This window comes from Alligator mississippiensis, chromosome 10 (genome assembly GCF_030867095.1).
Source record: "Alligator mississippiensis isolate rAllMis1 chromosome 10, rAllMis1, whole genome shotgun sequence".
Lineage (NCBI taxonomy): Eukaryota > Metazoa > Chordata > Crocodylia > Alligatoridae > Alligator > Alligator mississippiensis.
The window spans coordinates 16,295,608-16,314,520 of NC_081833.1; the positions used below are offsets into that span (position 1 = coordinate 16,295,608).

Genomic DNA, 18,913 nt, shown 5'->3' on the forward strand with positions numbered 1-18,913 from the left:
TGCAGAGGTAGAGTTATAAATTGTACAGTTTAGAAGCATGTTAGTAATCACTCAGTCTATGCAGCCTTCATCAGATGAACTGGGTTCAGAGTCTAGCTTTTTGTTCTTGGTCAATAAAAAACTAAGTTGATTCTGCAGTATATTACTTGCAAGTTGCCTTTTGGGGTGTGGCAGCTAAGTTTTGGTGAGCATTTCAAAGGGGATTTGTTTAAAATTATAATGCCATTGAGTTGTAAGCTTGTTTGACACATCTCTGCATAAGAAAATAACCAATTCATATCTTCCTTGAATAAATGTTCACAAATTCTGTGATAATCTGTGGAGAGTTGTCATTTTCTCTCTCTTACCAAGCCTTTGGTTTTGAGCATATGAAATCTTGCTTTAATGGTCACATTCAACATGAAATTTTTTATGCTTTAACTTGTATTTGGAAAGAGTTGAGGGGGAACAGCAGCCTTCCTTTCATTCTTATTAGTTGTGTTAAGACTAGTCTTTGCTATAGTGCTACACCTTTATCTTCAGAAACAATTTTTAGTGCCATGTCAGCCACCAGTCAGGATTGAGATGACATAGGATAACCTTGTCGCAGTGTTCTCTAATCCTTGTCTATGCCGTGGGTTTTACCCATTCCATGAATAGTGATTGTGAAGGCTGTGTTCTGCCATGCTCTTTCTGCGCTTAAGCCCTTTTCTCACCCCCCACTCACTTTGCACAAAATAAGACTCCTTAAAAATGCCTTTTAGAATTCTTGTCCGTGAGCAGCTAGCTTTTAATTTAGTTGGGAGAAGATGTGTTTAAGCTGTTGTGAAACTTGGTTCATAATGAAATCTGTTCTGGCTGTGGTGAACATTGACATTTTGAAATGAAGCACTTCAGTATTTCCCCTCTGGGGGGGTTCATACATTACTATTCTAGATGGCAAAACTAATGAATTACTTTCTTTAATCAGTGCAGATTTGTCATTGTCAGAGATTTCTGTATATCTTCCCAAAACCCGTTTTGCAGAAGAAAGAAAACTCTTTACTAATCAGGAGTAGGTAAATTAATCATTGGAGGAAAGGCTAAGGGGAAATAAATGTTGCCACTGAGTTGGCAAGTTATAAGTGCTTGCTGCTGTCTGAGTTGGGGAGTAGCTATTATACAAGAATATTTTAAAAGGCACCAGGAGGAGAAACCCTTCAGTGCTAGGAATGAGTCACGCAGTCACGTCCACATAGTCTCAGCAGACACTTGATCCATTTCCATTTAATGAGGAAGAATTATAGAGGAATTGTTTTAGTGCCTTTGTATTTACAGTACCAAAGCAGAGGGAGAAGTATATGTGTATCGGCTTGGTCTCCATGGGTGTGAGAGAAAAGCAATTTTTAGTGTGGCAGCTGTTCAGACAAATCTACCCACATCTTTCGGTATATTTTATTTCTTTTAATCTCTCTCTACAAATGAAAGAACTGATTGCACGGAAGCCTCTGTAACAATTGTAAATTGATATGCAGTTCTGGGATATTATTCCTGTCTCCAGTTCAGGATGGCTATTTTGCAGTCCACTGTTAATATTTGATAGATGCCTGCAATTTATGTAGGTGTAACATTTCCATGCTAGAGACCTAGGGGGTTCTGACTTTTTAAACAATATTGTTCAAGATTTAGTCTGTGTCATCTTTCAATGAGGGTTTGATTTATGGTAGAGTCCCTCAGCAAGCCAAACTGGCTATATTTCTAGCCAAACCTTTCAAATCACAGCTAGGGGTAGTGTGAAAGAGGTCTGTGACTCAGAACTGAGCTGAGAATTGAAGCTGTGGCCAGTCTAAAGGATCTGTGAAAGCACAGCAGAATACGGTCTGTTTTTTTTTTTTTTAAACCAAGAATGACCAGGGAACTCTATCAGTGAGCAAGAAGAAGAAAGCTGTTGTGCTGCTGTTCCTTCACAGTAGATGAGACTAAAGGGGCACCTTTAGATAATTGGTTTTTTGCAGGTCCCATTTTCATTCCATTTTTTTGTTTATCCTGTTGGGAGAAGGTTGTGATGAGTAGTAGAGAGGTGGATGGGGAGAGAAGCTAGAAAGATTAGATAAAGCTAGTTGTCTTGTGAAGAGACTAGAGAAAATGGTGTATGTTAATTTTTAAATGTTGAAAATTTGGGGGGGGAGGCAGAAAAGGAAGTTGAGGTATTTAGCAAGTTAGCATGGGAGGTAGGTTTTCTCTCCTGATTTTTATTAAATTCAGTTAATACTGCTAATTTAAGGTGGTAGATAAATCTGTGCATGAGATACATACTTGGATAACCGCTATTTGTGATGAAGCTGAGTGAGCCAAAATCGTTTAGAATTGTGGCGATGAGTCAGGTGATGTCTAAAGCTGTGCAAAGTACAGGGTTTTCTGATATCTTTAGAGGAAACAGCTTTCCAAACTGCCCTGGAAACAAAGTCTGCTGTCATTGGGAAACCTTCTGCCAAAGGCTGAGAAAAAAGAACATGAGCTCTCCATTATACAAAGGGGTTTCACTTTTTCATGGCAAAATTTTACTGTGCTGCTATTGCCAGGCAACCACAAGAACAGTCGGGGCAAGAAGGGAGGGGATAACTAGAGCTGCATTGGGCTCCACGCAAGGTGTTGGATATGGATGGCAGGAGCTGATGAGCTGCTTGAGTTCACGGGGGTTTGCAAACAAGAAGTGGGAGACACTTGGCTACTACGTGACCAAATCTATTGGTGAGAATCTAGGCTTTGTAGTTAGCCTCTTTAATGAAAAGCCAAGCTGCTGTGTGCCAGTTGGCTGCGATACGCTATATTATAAAAACAAGCAGGAGCATATTGATGGTGTGGGTGAGGTTCAGAGGGTTAAATCTTTAAATCTGTAGTAAAAAAAATCCTGTGCCTAAATCTTTTACAATTACAACCTTGTTGGACAGTGGTTTTATTGCCTAATATCATTAGCTTGATCAAACAGGGCTACATCTGCAGAGCAGTAGAAGAACATTTTATTTGCCACATTGATGCCACTCACAAAGGAGCTGTCCTAGAATCAAATTAAGTGTAAAATGCATTTTTTTTTTTTTTTTTAAGGGGGGGAATTCCACCTAGCAAATCTCCAGTGGACCTTATCATTTGTCATAGACTACTTTGTATCTGAAAATATTCATCTGCCTCCCTTCCAGCCTTGCTTCTCTATGCTAATGAAGCTCTGTGAAATCACTGACCCACAAAATCTAGCACAGGAGACCAGGGAATGTGCAACTCTGTATATAGTGTATTAAAGTGATTTGCTTTGCAAAGAGTAAATTGCCAGGTATTTTTGGTTGCCTTATTTTCCAATCTGCAGTAAGTGGAAACTGTTGAAAGGCATGTAGTTGCCTTGTGTGGATCTCAAATGTACTCACAAAGCTGTAGGATCAGGTTTGACAATAATGAGCCTGGAGCAAATGAAACTCCAAACCAAATAAGACAGTTCTGTCTATCTTGTATATTTTCTGAGGTGTTTTTATCAGAAAGTACAGGGCATGCTAAAAAAAAAAAAAAGCGTGGTGAGGGAACGAAGAGCAGTCCTTCTATACAGTGACAAAAATGAAAATAGTGCTCGGTCAGAAATGCTGGTTAGCATAACATAATAGCTGCTTTTGTTCTCTGGCTGTTCTTATACATGGTCTCTGAGTCTAGTGCTACTGTGTGTTGTTGAATTGATTTGTTTTCAGAGTCTGAAAACAGAATGGTGCCAGTTTTTCATACAGTACCTTTGCATGATATCAGAAGGGCTGGGGACTTGCAGTTCATCTTGAGAAACAAAGTACCTGCCAAGAGGGTGGGTGGCAAGGTTTTGTCAGGATTGCAGTAAGTCCAATGAACCCTAATTTTTATGAACAGCAAGATGCACATACTTTATGTAGTGTAGACTGTGAGGCCTTTGTGAAGGACATGAAAATGTGGGTAAAGATCTGGTTTCAGATGAATCCAGGAAACACTTAAATATTGTCTCAATATTTGGTCCTCAACTGGTATAAACCTGCTGCTAATGAAGACAGCGCGTTGTCTTGGAATCCTGATGAACCCGCTGCTTACGCTGAACATCCGGGTAACAGTCGTCAAAAATACCTTCCAGCTTTAGCTCTCGAGTAATCTGGCTGTTCTTGTGACCGTGACCTAGCCATTGTGACCTATCTGCCATCTCCAGCTGCGCTGTTTTAATAGCTTCTATCTGAGATTAGGCAAGAAGTTCATGGAAACTCCTTGATGTAAAATGAGCCAGGGAACCCACATGCGGTCTGTGCTGGCTCCTTGCTTGGTTTCAGATGCTGATAAAGCCCTTAGTAGACGGGCCCTTGGTTATTGCTGCTGTTTGTGACCCGCCACAGGAGCTGGTCTTATCTAGCACAGTATGGCAAAGGGTTTGTGCGTGGAGGTGGGGGAGCCCTTTCAGCAGCAGCAGTAGGACTCTGGAGTGGAGATCAGGAAGAGTTCAGCACTTGTAAGGTTGTATTTCAAGCCTCTTTGCCAAGTGTTCGCTAGATAACCATAACTGGACACCTCCCAAAATTGCGGTTGAAGTGCGTTGCGTGGTGGCTCCTTTTAATTTTGCTCATTTTGCTGTGCAAAGCAGTAGCGAGTGGCAGGGCTACCGGGGCCCCTTGGTCAATCAGTGCTGGGAGGCAAACACGTGGTATATTTAAAACCACAACTTTTGTCTCCTGGCTGATCGACAGCAAGCAGGAGGGCTGCCAGGGGCCTTCCACCAATTGGGTGGGGGGGAGGAAAGGGGATGTCCTGGGTGAAACAAGCAAAATTAAAGGAGCTGCTATGCAGTACACTTCTGCCACAGTTTCAGTAGGTCCCTAACCATAACAAGCGCATACAATGGCAGACCTTGCGAAGGAAGAATAGACAGCTGATTATCACTTTCAAGTTTATATATCTTTGTTCCGTTAACACTTGTGCATGTAAAGCATTGAAATTCTGGTGTGATAAGTGCTTTATGTATGCCTGGGTTCAGCACTTCATATCCATGCATCCCATCTTGCACGTTTTTAAAACATAACTTTTAAATCAACTTGTTTTAGTTAAAAAAAAAATAAATAAAAACAAGAGCAGCTGTAATAAACTCAATGGGTGCCTGTACATGAGCACGGAGGCTGCTCTGCCGTGCTGTGATTAGTGTCAGAGCAGACTCTATTAATTGAGTCTGCTGGTACGTGGCAATTGCCACACTCCAGCAACCTCCCACATCTCATGATCCGTGTCCCTGCAAAATGGTGGCGGGGGAGCTTGAACTAAAGCTTGTTGAACGAGTTTTATTTCAAGCACCCCCACTGCCATTTTCAAGTGTGGGGATGCTGATGCATGAGATGATGTGGCACTTTAATTAGGGTGGCTTTTGGAGCCATTCTAAAGCCTTTCCTTCCCCACCAGCATGTGTAAAAGCACCCAATATGAATAGTGACTGGATCTAGTTCAGAACAGTATGTATTGAGCTTGTTTAAAAATATAAGCCCTTTTTAAAGGTTTAAAATGTGTCTGTATTTTATCAAGTGTTAATAGCTGGCTTCAAAGTCAGCTTTACTAGGTTTTGGAGGTAGGACCAAGGGCAGTATCTGCATTGTTCAGAAATCTAGGCTAGAGAGATCAGTCTGTGGTAAATACTGTTTCATGGTAGCATTTCCTTTTGGGTCAAAGCCGTCAAACTCCAAAGATTTTTGTAGCACAGAAGTTTAATTTCTACGGCACTAATTTGCACAAGAAGTTTATGGTTTGCAGCTTTCTAAATAGCATTTGGATGTAAAGTATCACATGAACAGCTTATTTCAAGGTGACCTCGAACATTGTAATTTTTTTTATTATAAGTGAACAACCAGCTAAATGTGGACACCCAAAGCATAGATGAAGGGTGGTGCTCTGGTGTGTTAGTACATTCAGCAAATGCTGATTTTCATTTTTTATTTTTATGTAAACTATCTGCAACTTCTGCTTTTTCCTGAGCACATTCTCCCAGCTCCTCTGCAGCTAATGACGAAGAAAATGCTCGGGGACTTTTGCAGCTATTTTTGAGTTGGTGCGCCAGGTAGTGATGAGGGGATGTGGCTGGTGTATTGGGACCTCTGAACTGTACTGATCTGCTGGCTGCAAACCCTGGAAGGGGACAGTGGTTTGGGTGGGGGGGAAGGGTGTACTCTTCTGGCCCTCTCTTTCAACCTGTGGGGCGGCAGGGAGAGGGCGTTCATTCTCTCTCTCTTTTTTTTTTTTTTTTTTTTTAAATGGAGATGATGATGAGGATGATATTCAGCCTCTTTTTTGAGGCATGTGGTAATAAACATCACTACCAAAACAGAAATGTAAAATAGGATTAGGATGTCTCTGTTCTCTCATAGGTGGTATGTAATATATTTCCATATTTACAGATGGAAATAAAGATTAGGTGAGTGGCCTTAAGCTGGACATAAAGGTTATAGTAGAACTGGAAATAACATTTGTCTTTTCTAATTCCTAATACTTTAGCTGCTGTATTATCTCTTACTCCCTTGTAGCACAGCTCTGCCTGCTCACGTGCAAACAGATGAAATGCTCTTTAAACTTTTGCTTTTCCGAAGACCTGAGTCTGTACTTGGCTGCTCAAGTGAAGAGATCATAAAGAAATCCAGATTCAGTAGAAGTTAATGAAATTTATTGTTTTTAAACTCATACCTATATGATAAGTTTGAAGTGTGTGCCTCTCCAGGACTAGAAGACGCAAGAGTCTCTGTCAAAGTAAAAAGAAAAAATCTCCTATTAATATTTTCTTCACACAACAGATGGGAACAGCCTGTTTGACTCAATGGCAAGTGGAATGCGTCTGATAGTGAGCTGCATCTCCTCCTTCCTTATCTTGTCTTTGTTGCTCTTCATGGTCCACCGGCTGCGTCAGAGACGGAGGGAGCGCATAGAGTCCTTGATTGGAGCTAATTGTAAGTAGTCTGTTGTTGAGATGCACTTGGAGCTAAGTGGTCTGGCTTTAGGGCAGGGGTGGGCAAGATAGGGCTGCCGGAGGGTCTTTGTCATGTCTGTGGCGGGTCCTTCGGTCCCACCTGGTCCAGGCACTATCTGGCTGTGGCATGTCCTACTGCTCCCTGAGCTCGCAGTGGGGCTGGGGTGTCTCTGCAGCTGGACTGCCTTTTTAGGCAGACCAGGCAGCGGCAGCTTCTTCTATTTGCTGCTGGTGCTGGCCCCAGCCCTGTGGTACCAGCGGGGACCTGCGCGGCACAGCCCTGGCTCTGCGCACCCCACATCTGCTCTAGACTCACCTGCTCGCGCTGAACAGCAGCAGCAGCACTGTCCAGGCAGAAACTGTTGCTCAGTGCAGGGGAAAAGCAGCCTCTGCCCAGTGCTCCCTGCTACAACTGCCCGGAGCCTGCGCTGGGCACCTACCCACGCCCCCACAATATATGTATAAGTCCTCATTTTGAATTGTTATGCAATCTTCTCTATATACATGACAAACACACAAATCAGGACAAAAATATTTAAAAATAAAATTAAAATATTGCATTGTGGATGTTTGACTTTTAGTATATAATTTGTTTTTGTTCCAGTGCCAAGATGGGGAAACCCCCTTCTCAAATGCAGTACTTCTGGGGGGAGGAGAGGGATGTCTGGTGGCAAGGTTAGGGGTGGGACTTCTGGTCCCAAGATGGCGACTGGGGGGAGGGGGAGAGCACCTGTCAAGGGGCAGGGCTACCTTTATGGCTCTCAACAGCTTACCAAAATTTGTTAAGCAGTCCTCCAGCTGAAATAATTGCCCGACCCTGCTTTAGAGGGAAGTCACTACATGGTAAAAGGCCAAATCTTCCATCCCAGGAGAACTAGTGGAAATGGAAATCTGCATAGGTACTCCCTTGGTCTTTGGCTATATCTAAATATGACTATTCTGTCTGTGTAGCAGTTGTGAATTTAAAAGACCCTGGTTCTCTCATCTTTTTCAGAGATTTTTGTGCTGCCGTCAGTTGTGTTACTCATGCCTTACAATTGATAGGTGAACAAGTTGGAAGGTAACTGCACCTGATTGCTGTGAGAGCTTGTGCAGCCAAGACCTAGCATGTCTTGATACACTGGTCTGATAATATACTTCTATTATCCACTTTTTGGATAATACAACTGGTATTCCAGCTCTTGGTACCAGGCCAAGCAGTGTGCTTGGAAACTTTCTAAGGCAAGTAGATGAGCTCCCTACCTTGGAGACGTTGGTTTAGGATCTAGATGACACAAGTGAGGATAAGGATAAAAATATGGGCACAGGGTGGGCTTGGGCATTGCTGTGTAAATACAGTAAGGTGATATGCTTGGGCTGTGTAGGTTCTGTACTAACTCCTTAGGCATTGCAGCACACAAGTTGTTCTAGGGATGGTTTGAAGGTTGAAAGTAGTGACCTGGTGACTTGTGACAAATCCATGTTAAGTTCTAAGGGATTGAAAGAGGAGCTCAACATGATTGCAAACCCAGGGGATGAAAAATAGGATAAAACCATTCTTGTGTCTTGTCCTCTTGAACAGTGCACCACTTCAATTTGGGCCGCAGGATGCCTGGCTTTGATTATGGTCCAGATGGGTTTGGAACTGGTCTTACTCCACTGCATCTCTCGGATGATGGTGAAGGGGGGGCATTTCATTTCCACGACCCTCCACCGCCCTACACAGCTTACAAATATCCAGATCTTCAGCATCCGGATGACCCGCCTCCTCCCTATGAGGCTTCTATCAATCCAGACAGTATCCTTTGTTCTACTCCAGGTATGTGGTTGTGGATTTGCTGGTTTAACTGCTGCAGGGGAATGTTCTCAGCCTGCTTTTAAAGGGGAGAGAACTCAAACTGGAATTTATTTGTTTGTTTGTTTGTTTTTTGCAATTGTGAGAGAGGAGCAGTGAGAGGTGTCGGGGTCCAATCTGTGTGTAGTAGAGTTTTCATAAAGCCTTATTACTTGTGGCATTTAAGTTTTTTTTGGGGGTCTCTAAATTAGTGTGTGTCCATGTTGCAAACTTTTTGGCTGCTTTAAAATGTCTCTGCTAAGCTTTGTATAGGAAACCTCACCTTTGGCAGCTGGAACTGGCTCAGCAAACAAGCCCTAGACAAACAACTTTGAGGGATGTGCATGACCAGCTGCCAGGGGGTGGGGGCATTCTTGGTGCTGGACTGCCCTTTGGATGGTGCATAGTGTTAAGCTCACTCATTCGTACAAGCCCTTTATGTGGTAGGAACTCCAGTCCGTGCTTTGTGTGTTGTATGTGGTCACCTGTAAGTCGCCACTAACTGTTGCACCACATCCAGAGCTGAGAGAAAACATGCACTTTTTATAAATCCACCTGAGTCACTTTAGCCCTTGGCTACTAAGCACATTAGTAATGGGGGCTGGGATGGTGTGGGTACCAACATGCACAGTTGACAGCCCAGAGGTTGCAAGTTCAAGGCTATAGCAGAAGCACTCACGGTGCGGCCTGTCAGATTCCAATGAAATCTGCAAATTGCTAAATACCTTGTTATAAGGACACATTAGAAATACTGTTCAGGTAAGAAAAAAACTAAATTTCAGTTACGTTCCATATATTTTAAAAAGGCCCTCAAATTATGTGAGCCCACATGAAGTACATGTCCAATTTGTTTGGGCATCCTTGCGCTTTTTGACAGAGTGAATTCTAACACAGACTGGAATTGTACTTTGGTGTCTGCACATGTGTATATAGCTACTCTGGAGGTTGCCATCCATTTTCTGTTCTCTGGCTGTTTGGGAATTCTGCAACTCAACAACCAAAATATACCCAACCAGGAAGCTAAAATTCAGCAGTTGTATCTTCCCTAAATTTGGAGCTACTATGAGCCAACACCAATCTGCATGCTCTTTTATTGCTTACAGTGAACTTTGTTTGGGTTGGTCTGAGATATCCCTGTAATGTGTTGCTTGTTTAATGTTTTGGAAGTTAATGGTGAAAAGTGCCTCTTAAAAAAAGTAGAACACCCCAATGTGCAAAACTTAGGAAAGGGCCCTTTTCCCTGAAATCCAGCTTTATTTAACATATCTTTCAATAGTTCTGAGGCTTTACTTTGATTTGGATCAGGCTCCATTTGTATATTAAGTTGTAAACTATAGTTGTATCTCCAGTTCTAAACTAAGCAGTGTGTTTTTTCTCGCAAGCAGAGAGAGAGGAGTGGCACTGATGATGCTTACAAGGCTGTTGCGGAGAAGCTAAGCTATCCGGGAAATAAATTTGGGTGCAGTCTGGTATGCATCCTTCTGATTCTTCTTGCCTTTCCTCTTTGCAGACGGAGTTCTCCCTCAGACAGTGCAGAGCAGTCAACCGACACTGGGAAACAGTGATGTCTGTCCACAGCTCACCGAGGAATCTCTTCCTCCTTCAGTCGGTCCTTCTCCAGTAGAGCTGGAAGACTCAGCTGATAGCAGCACCTTCCTCGTCCCTCCTGACACACCTTTAAGCGAAAATACACCGGCAGAAACTCTTACGGGCAGCCGCCACAGTCACTGTTCTCTCAATACCATTGTATAAAAGAATAGCAAGCTTACTGCCGGTCAGAAATATTTTAGCAACTGTTTGCACACAGCTGTACAGACAAACACTAATCCAGGGGTTGAACTTCAGAAGGAAGCTCCACTTTGTTTCTGAGCACTCTGCTTTTATGTTCTAGTTTAGAATTGTGCCTCTTATTTTTTTTTTGACTGCTCTTATTCATTCACTAATTGGTCTGTCCTGTAAATATGGATTGTAGAAGCTGCACCTTTTTCCACAGGCTATGGAAAGGAAGTGCAGAGAATTTGTCTTTGACTTCTGAAGAGAGGAAAAGCATGGGTAGCTTTGGTTAGTTTTTTGTTTTTTTGTCTGTCTTAATCGCAGAGAAGAAATGAGAATCTGCATCAGAGAAAAAGCTGCTTGTTTTTTGGATACCATTGGATCCAGGGAACAGACGATGAAGAAAAAGAGAGGGGGCAGTCGCCACGTTATCTCATGTCTCTCTTGCTCCAGTGCTGCACTTGGAAAAAGCACAGAAGACTAAACTTTTGGGGAGTTGGGTGGCTGTGTTTTACAGAAGCAGGAACACTGAGGAGCTAAAACACAAGCCAAAGAAGAAGAGGTATATGGTGTAAAGCATGTGTATGTGTTTGGTCTCTGTCACTGCCCCACTATTTCAAAACATCCGAGGGACTGGAGGATGAGAAGGATTTACGTAACATCTGATTTCTTTGCCTTTTCTCATAAATGGGCTCAGAGAAACTGCCTTTTTCAGTTAACACCTTTTTATTTAGTTATCTATAGTTGCAGATGCCTTGTACTGTGGCAGGTAAACTTCTGGCCCATAAACAACTATGGGTCTGTGTAATGCTGGCATCTCTTCAGAAGAGTCACAGTGCATGCTAGATAGTGTTTTGGTGAAAAGATGAGGAGGATTAACTCCTTGATTAATGCTCCAGTTGATTGACTCTTTCCACTATAGTAGACCTTTTAAATCATCCCCTTCCTTTTAAGTTTAGCTTAATTTAAAATAGCAAAATTAATGTGTGCACTACAAAATGTGGTTCATTTCAATCAATAATATGTTTCCAGTTTAGGCAAAGATTTAAAATGTACTGGTTTGGATAATATGGATACTAAATACCACTTCATGTTTTCAAAATGAGGTGAGGTTTCAGTGCACATGGGTTTTCTTTCCTCCCCCACTCATGTCACTCTGATTAACCCTGACTTACTGTAGCAGTTGTCTCCAGTCGGAGCAGATCAGGTTAGTTAGAAGGGCTTTCTACTGAGAGCCCCTCATGACTGTTCTTCTGTTGCCTTATGACAGGTACAAGCCTAGAGGGACAGGAAGAAATTGTTGTATGGGAGTGGGGTTTTAATTTTGCTAGTTACAAAGAGAGGATACAGGATTGGGCTGATCTGATCCAAACCTAGTTATGTGCTTACCCAGTGCCACTGATTTCCCTCATATATGCCGCTACCCTCTATTTTGTGTCTTGCTTTAGGCCACACTGTACTTGGGGATCTGTTTTGATTATTCAACATCTCTGCACAGAAAACTGTGACTCTCACTTACTGGATCATATCTAGTATGTTTCGATATTCAGTCACTTGCAGACTATCTTTATTGCCTTGAGGGACAGTGTGAATATGGTTCTCGTGTACTGCTAAGGCACAACTGTGCATTACGATACACTGTTAAAAAAAAGTCCCTCCCCTCACAATTTTGTGAACACAACTTTGTTACCCTTTGCAGCCTGGCTTAATCCGCTCTGAGTGGTACAAAACGAGAAGAGCAGTTCTCTACCCAGTGGATCTATTGCTAGTTCCTTCTCCTGAAATTTGAGTCCTGTTCCAGTGAAGTGGGTGGATAAGTAGTAGTCAGAGCCATGCATACAGCTTATGACTATATCGAGCATTTCTGAAGTATGAAAATAAAGCGGGTTTTGTGCATTTTTGAGCACATTCATACGTTTTATACATTGTATGTACTGAGTTTTCTTTAGTTTTTATATGTACGAGTGTGTGCGTGTTTCTGGGTGGCGATTAATAAATATATACTGTAGATGGTACCCTTTTGTGCTGTATGGGACAAGGTGAAACTAAACACTCTGATATGAGGTTGTCTCTTGAGCTGCAAAGGTAACCCTTCCCTAAAGCTGGCTACACTATGTGATAGGACAGGGCATGATAGCGTACGCGTGGATAGGATGCAGTCTTTATTACAACACACTGTTTCTGAAAAGCTTTTGTTAGTAGCGCTAACTAGGAGAATGGGAGTTTTTATTTCTTTAAAGCCAGATGGACTATTCTTTCTTTGTAGTTTCCTAGCGCAATAACGAAAGGCCTCTTGGCTTGTCTGTGTTTTCGTGGTTGAGGTGAACAGATGCTTTTTACCTCACACATCTCATAAGACTGTGTGAACCTGTTTTTAATACACGGTTTTTACTGCTGGATGTCTGTGGTAAACCGATGTGAAAATAAGTGTTGTTGCAATTCTTAACTTTGTGACGGCTCATGGTTGTAATTAGTCCAAATGCAGACTTCCCTGTAGAAGCCTGAGTGTAATAATTTTCTATAGATCAAAGCCCTTTCCACCTTAGTGGTGGCATGGAGGCTTCTTTATTTTTATCCATTTTAACCATAAACAAGGGTAAATTCTGCCTTGAGCAGAAGAGCTCACCTGGTCCAGATCTTGTTTACCTGTTGTTGAGCTTCTAATTTGGCAATAAAATTGTCACTTTTTCCCTCGTCACTGTAGCTCTTTCACATACAGTTCTTCATCTTGGAGCCTTTGGCTGTGGCTGAAAATGTTATAATTACCGAGACTTGAGGACCAACTAAGGAAGAACTAGTTTTGCAGAAGCAGTTGACTTCTCGTTGGCACTTCCTTGCTAACAGAAAAATGGCGAGTACCAACCTTCTGTTGTGGACGCTTATTCCGTAGACATTGGCGCTCGCTGTAGGAAACCCTTCCTCCTAGTGCTGGATGGATTGATTTTATTTCTTTGGAATTAACTTCTATTGTGGACATTTTTTCCATCACCCTTTTGGTTATTGTTCTTATTAACTGTTGGTGCATCTTGAATCCTCTCTAAGCATGACGGAGAGGGTTGAAAAGATTCCTGGGACTTCATCATTCCTAGCGTTGCAAATAAGTGAAATGAGCTTTATTTTTTTCCTTCAATTTTGGCTATTGAGGTTAATTTTGTAACATTTGAGGTCTCTGTTCCATCCAGGGCTAACGCGTTCTGTTGTGGTCTTTCTCCTGATTTTTCCCTCTCTTACAGTACAATGAGGTGCCATATTTTTTGCTGTTCCTCCAAGATATCCACTGGTCTCAATGTTAGCCACAATAAGTGCACATGCAATCTCACAGCAGCTTTGAATTTCCTAGTAGAATAATAGGAAAAGAGGTCTGAAAGGGACCTCAGGGTGGTCATCTAGTTTTGTCTAGTCCAGTCTTCTCCCTTCAGTGCAGGATTATTTTTTTTTGTCATTGGAACAAATTTGTCTAATGTGCACTTAATCTCCAATGACAGAGATACCACAGTCTCTTTTAGGTAATCTGTTCCAGTACTTATCTACCCTCAAAATTAGAAACTTCTTCCTAATATTCAACCTAAGTTTCTCTTGTGACTTGAAACCATTACTACTTGGCCTGTCCCCTTTGCACCCAGATTAGTTGATCATCATCCTCTATAACAACAACCTTTTTTCTGTTTGAAGACCTGTTATCAAATTCCCTCTTGCTCTTTTCTCCAAGGCTAAGGACAGACAGACAAACTTAATAAGATTTAATATATTCAGGCTCCAGCTTTTTGACCAAGATACATAGATTGAACCGATAAGCAAGTCAACAGACATTTATTTTTGATTCTGGAAATGCAGCCACATGCCTGCAGTGGCCTCAGCCAGAAGCCAGGTGGTGCTAGAGCATGCCTTCCTACTCAACTGGAGAAGACAAGTTTGGGTCAAGGCTAGCCTGTCTATCCTGTGGGGGACACGGGTGGCTGGGGATGTGCAAGGTATCCTGGGATGCTGGGAGTTTGAGTTAAATTGATTCTGGAGGGGATCTGGGACAGAGGTACAAGAAACTGATTTAACCTAAATCAGTTGAGTCTGATGCTACATCCAGCCAGGTTTATCTTCAACCAGTTTTGGCCATTTTGAAAGCAGTTTCTGCGCACTGAATTTTTGTTGTGTTACAGGTTTGAACTGGTTTTTGATCACTTATACCAGTTTGTGATTTCTGTTCCTAGCCCAAAAGAAGAGGTGGTTGTAGTTTAATTTTTTTTTTCCAGTGGGTTCTGATTCTAGCCCAAATGATCAAAATTCAGATGTGGCTGGAATTGTTGTTTGTTTAGCTCATCTACCCTTGAACTCGACTGTCCCTTTTTGTCCTTCTGTGAGAGGACACAGAGTACCAGAATAGAAGAGCAAAACCAATTGTGCGGTATTTGCTCAGGCAACATCCCCGTTGATGCTGGGAGGAGTTTTGCCAGCGCAAGGAAAGCAGCATTAGGCGCTCCAGGTTTCCCAGTCTTTACTTGGAAGAAATGAGTTCCATGACCTCTCTTCTTCCTCACTGGAAGTTAAGGTGTGTTAAGCTTCTTTAACTAAATTTCTGGGGATTAGAAAGCTGTAAATTTCTTATCTTTTAGTTGTGCATTTCCAGTGGCAAAGCGCTTGAGTTTTGATGTTAACTACACACAAAACACATCTTTTTTTTCATTATTTATTTTGTTCCCCCCCACTAGAACTTTTTTTTTTTTTTTAAAACCCATTTGTTAAGTGAATGTTGGGAAACTTACCCAGTACTTCTGGGGAATTTGCCTTTCAGCCCCCACCCTGTATGGTTGATGGCTAGTCCTCTAAATCCTTTACATTTTACAGAGACAGTGAAGGTGGATTGGGATCAGCCCCTACATTTTACTTCCAGCACTGCTCCCATTCCAGTTGAGACAGCCGTATTTTAATTGAGAAAAATGAATTAAAACAAAGATCACTTCCCTTACCAATATTTTGAATTAGCTGGCTGCTGAGGTACAATTTTAATGGATTTTTAATTTTCTGGCATTGTGCACCTTGGAAAGCAGAGTAGGCTGGAGGTGAAGTCAGAAGAGTTGTTTTGCTGGCAGCTTTCAGCACTATGCTGGACTGATCCGAATGTCAGACATTTGTATGCCTGAAAGCCTGAGAGAGAAAAAGAGGCACTGCTTTTTACCTTCTCTGGAAGAATACTTTTAGCCAAGGCTGCATTTGCAGACTCCTCCTGTGTAGTTGATTTGTGACTGAATTTAACTGTGACAGTGTATAAAAGTTTTTGATATTCCATGAAATACCATGTAGAAATGAAATTTGATACTGTAATAATTCAGTCCCTGTGACATTTTATGTTTTTATGATTTAATTTCTTTTTTTCTTTGAGGGGTTGGCACTAATCTTTTTTTTTTTCTTTTCTTTTTTTCCCTCAAGATGCTGTGAGAAACATTTCATCCAAATGCCAAATAAATTGTGTTCTGTAAAGACAAAGTGTCTGTTAATGCTGTGGTGGTTTTTAAAGTCTCTTGAAAAGGTTGTTGTTTAATGACTTGAGGTGGGTTCTTCCAAACCGCTGAGGATCATCTAGTCAAATGACTGTATTAAACCCTGACTTTGCAAAATGTGTCATAGCTATAACTGTGTGCATTGTGTGGCCCCTCGGACTCTCACGTGGATGGATGCATCGCTTAGTATCACTAAAATTTTCTGTTTGATATGGTGTCTTCAGAGAGATGGCTTGTTTTCTCCACCCAAATTAACCATAATTGAGGTAAAACATGGCTCACCTTAGCCAAGCTGGCTTGAGAACTGTTCATTACAGGTGGCTGGTTTAGCCTTCACTTTGCTTGCTTGCTTGCTTGCTTGCTTCACAGAAGTATCTTCTCCCTGTGCTTTTGTTTTGGCTCTAATAATCTGGTTTATTACTGGGAAAGCCACTGTGATAGACTGATCTGACTGATGCAGGGTCTGTACCCAAGAGATGCATTCATGGATTCAGATACAACAGTGTTGTGTTTGTCTAAAGCAAGAGCCAAGAAAATAGGACCAATTCATGGGCCAAGCTGGTGCAACTCAGACCAGTGTCATCCATAGAATAACCCCACAGAAGTGGGTATAGTACACAGAGGACATGTTTGGTCTATGCTTTCTTAAGGTTGGGTTGATTTTTCTGTTGGAACTACAAATAAATTTTTGGGTTAAAAGATGTTCATCCCTGGCTCGTATCCCATGAAATGGTGAGTATTTAAATGATGCCACTTACATGTCCCTTTTGGTGATGTCTCTTTGCTTTTATGGGCATCTGATACCAGGCAGTGCTATGATCACTTAGGTTGTAATTCACTGCCCCCAAAACTTAAGCACAAGCTTAGACTGCTTGGCAGTGCCCACTACTCTTCCAAGTCACTGAGTGCCCTTTTATCCTTGTCCATCATAAGTACAGAGTTGAGTTAATGTGGCTCTGAGGTGCAAGCTGTCTGATAGTCTGGCTCACTTACTCTCCCAAACAATAACTTATTATTTTGAGTGCCCACCTCCAAATCCCTAGCTGTGTCCCATACCCTTTTGGGAGCTAAAAGCCCCTACTGCCCTCTTACTTGGCTGCTTCCTCTGTTCTAACCTCTGGTAGCTTCTTGCGGCTGGTCGGCTGGTCAGTCATGTTGTGGAGCTCCCTGGGAAGGGATGGGTTTCAGTGTCCTGCATGTACAGCCAGGCCTCAGCTGCCTTCTCTGCCACCTAATGCATTGTTGCATCTGCAGCCTCAGTATCTCAGACAGAGGTAACTGAACTAGTTTATTTAGGAGTGGGAGCGGGGAATGTGCTGTTCTCTTTTAATTGTTCTATCTCCACTGTTATATTGGTGCAAGTGAGCTAAGTGCCTGTCGTGGTAAACCTAAATGAAACAGGCTTAAGTTAAAGGGGTTTAGTTACACTTAAACCACTATAGACGTGGAAAGGCGTGGTGGTTATGTTGGAGCAGCTTATCCTGGCATAATTGCTTAAGTTTGGATATATGAGGCCCGGGGTGTGCATGTAGTTACCCAGTAGATTGAAAAAAGGATGAATGCAGAAATGCTTCTTCCCTGATCCATTCATAGCATCTGGTGAAGTAAGTTGTTGCCTATGAAAGCCCATTCCTCTCTGAACGAGTTGGTCTGTAAGGTGCTGCGCTGCTGCCTCAGGAAGAACAGTAAGCTGCTCTCTTGTCATTGCTTGTCTGATTTATAAAAGACAGTGTACCCGCTTTCAATTACTACTGTATTTACATTTTTGTAATGCAGGGTTCAAAAATGCACCTAAGCTGGGTAGAAACGTTCCTAGGGCTGGAAATTTGTCTTTTGGATTTCAAGCTGTTGTCGCGGAAGGGATCCTCTACTAATGTAAAGTATCACAGCTCTATTGACTACTTAGTGCTGATTGACACCAGCTACTGAGCTGAATTATGTTGTGCCAATTCACTGACCTGCTTGAATGCGGCCACTGGATGAAACTGCTTTGTCAGCCCTCAGAATCCATGGTCTGTTTCCTGCATGTGTGTGAATAGGGGGGAGGCGGGGGGGGGGGGGTGTCAGCTCTTGGATTTCCACCACCTCCAGGGGAGCATTTGCTATCTAACAGTCCTGCTTCTCTCTCCTGTCACGGCAGCTCTTAGCACCATGGAGAGCTGCTGCCGTAGTGAGGTCTGCCTCCAGAGGGCAGCCACAGCGGCCTGTTTTAGGCTGAAGTTTCTGAATTGGAGAGGAGTTAAATCAACCTGTGCCCCAGGACTAACAGAACTACATCTCTGCTTGAAACGACTGTTACTTCAGACTCATTTTCTTCTAGCCTCCAGCAATAAACTGCAAAAATCAGTCTAAATACAAATGGACATTCTGCAGGTCTTCTATAATAGCCCTGCTATACAACATCCTTTCCTCATTGCAGTCATCTGGAAAAAAAGGAACTGTATGGTCTGAGAACTCTATTAAGCAGTTGAGAAGGCATAGGAATTGCTATCCCAAATCTGGCCCTCTTCACATAGTTCAGGACCCTGTCTCGGAGAGTGGCAGTCCTGGACATCTCAGAGGTGTAAGAAGTGTGCGATAGGCAGGTGTGGGGTAGTTTGTCCCCCTCTAGGTTGTTTTTCTCTGTAATCAATGGGCTTGAGCCCAAGGTTTCTGAGAGCTGAGGTGGAAATGTTGTCAATCTGTTGAGCAAATATTGACTCTTGGGGCGTGATGCTGTCTGATGTCCTTCAGGCATTCCAGTTGGGTGCATCACCCACACCACTGTACTTTTACAGCCACAGGTGCTGGCAGGCTGGCAGTGGTGGTGGTGGTGTGGGTTTATGTGATGTGTTGACGGGAAACCCCAGCCTAAGGAGAGGGATCCAGTGTTGTTTAATCTAGAACTGT

At 42.5% G+C, this 18,913-nt stretch overlaps 1 protein-coding gene across 7 annotated transcripts in view; it reads left to right on the forward strand.

The window, feature by feature from the left end:
• The window catches only part of DGCR2 (DiGeorge syndrome critical region gene 2), a 61,735-nt gene extending 45,725 nt beyond the window's left edge, over window positions 1–16,010 (forward strand). For all 7 annotated transcript variants that reach the window (XM_059713491.1, XM_019499165.2, XM_059713492.1 and 4 more), the window contains 3 exons: window positions 6,774–6,926; window positions 8,508–8,744; window positions 10,270–16,010. In XM_059713491.1, coding sequence (XP_059569474.1) covers window positions 6,774–6,926; window positions 8,508–8,744; window positions 10,270–10,511 — 632 coding nt within the window. In that variant the 3' untranslated portion in view covers window positions 10,512–16,010. The remainder of the gene's footprint in view (window positions 1–6,773; window positions 6,927–8,507; window positions 8,745–10,269) is intronic.
• Window positions 16,011–18,913: the final 2,903 nt, after the last annotated feature.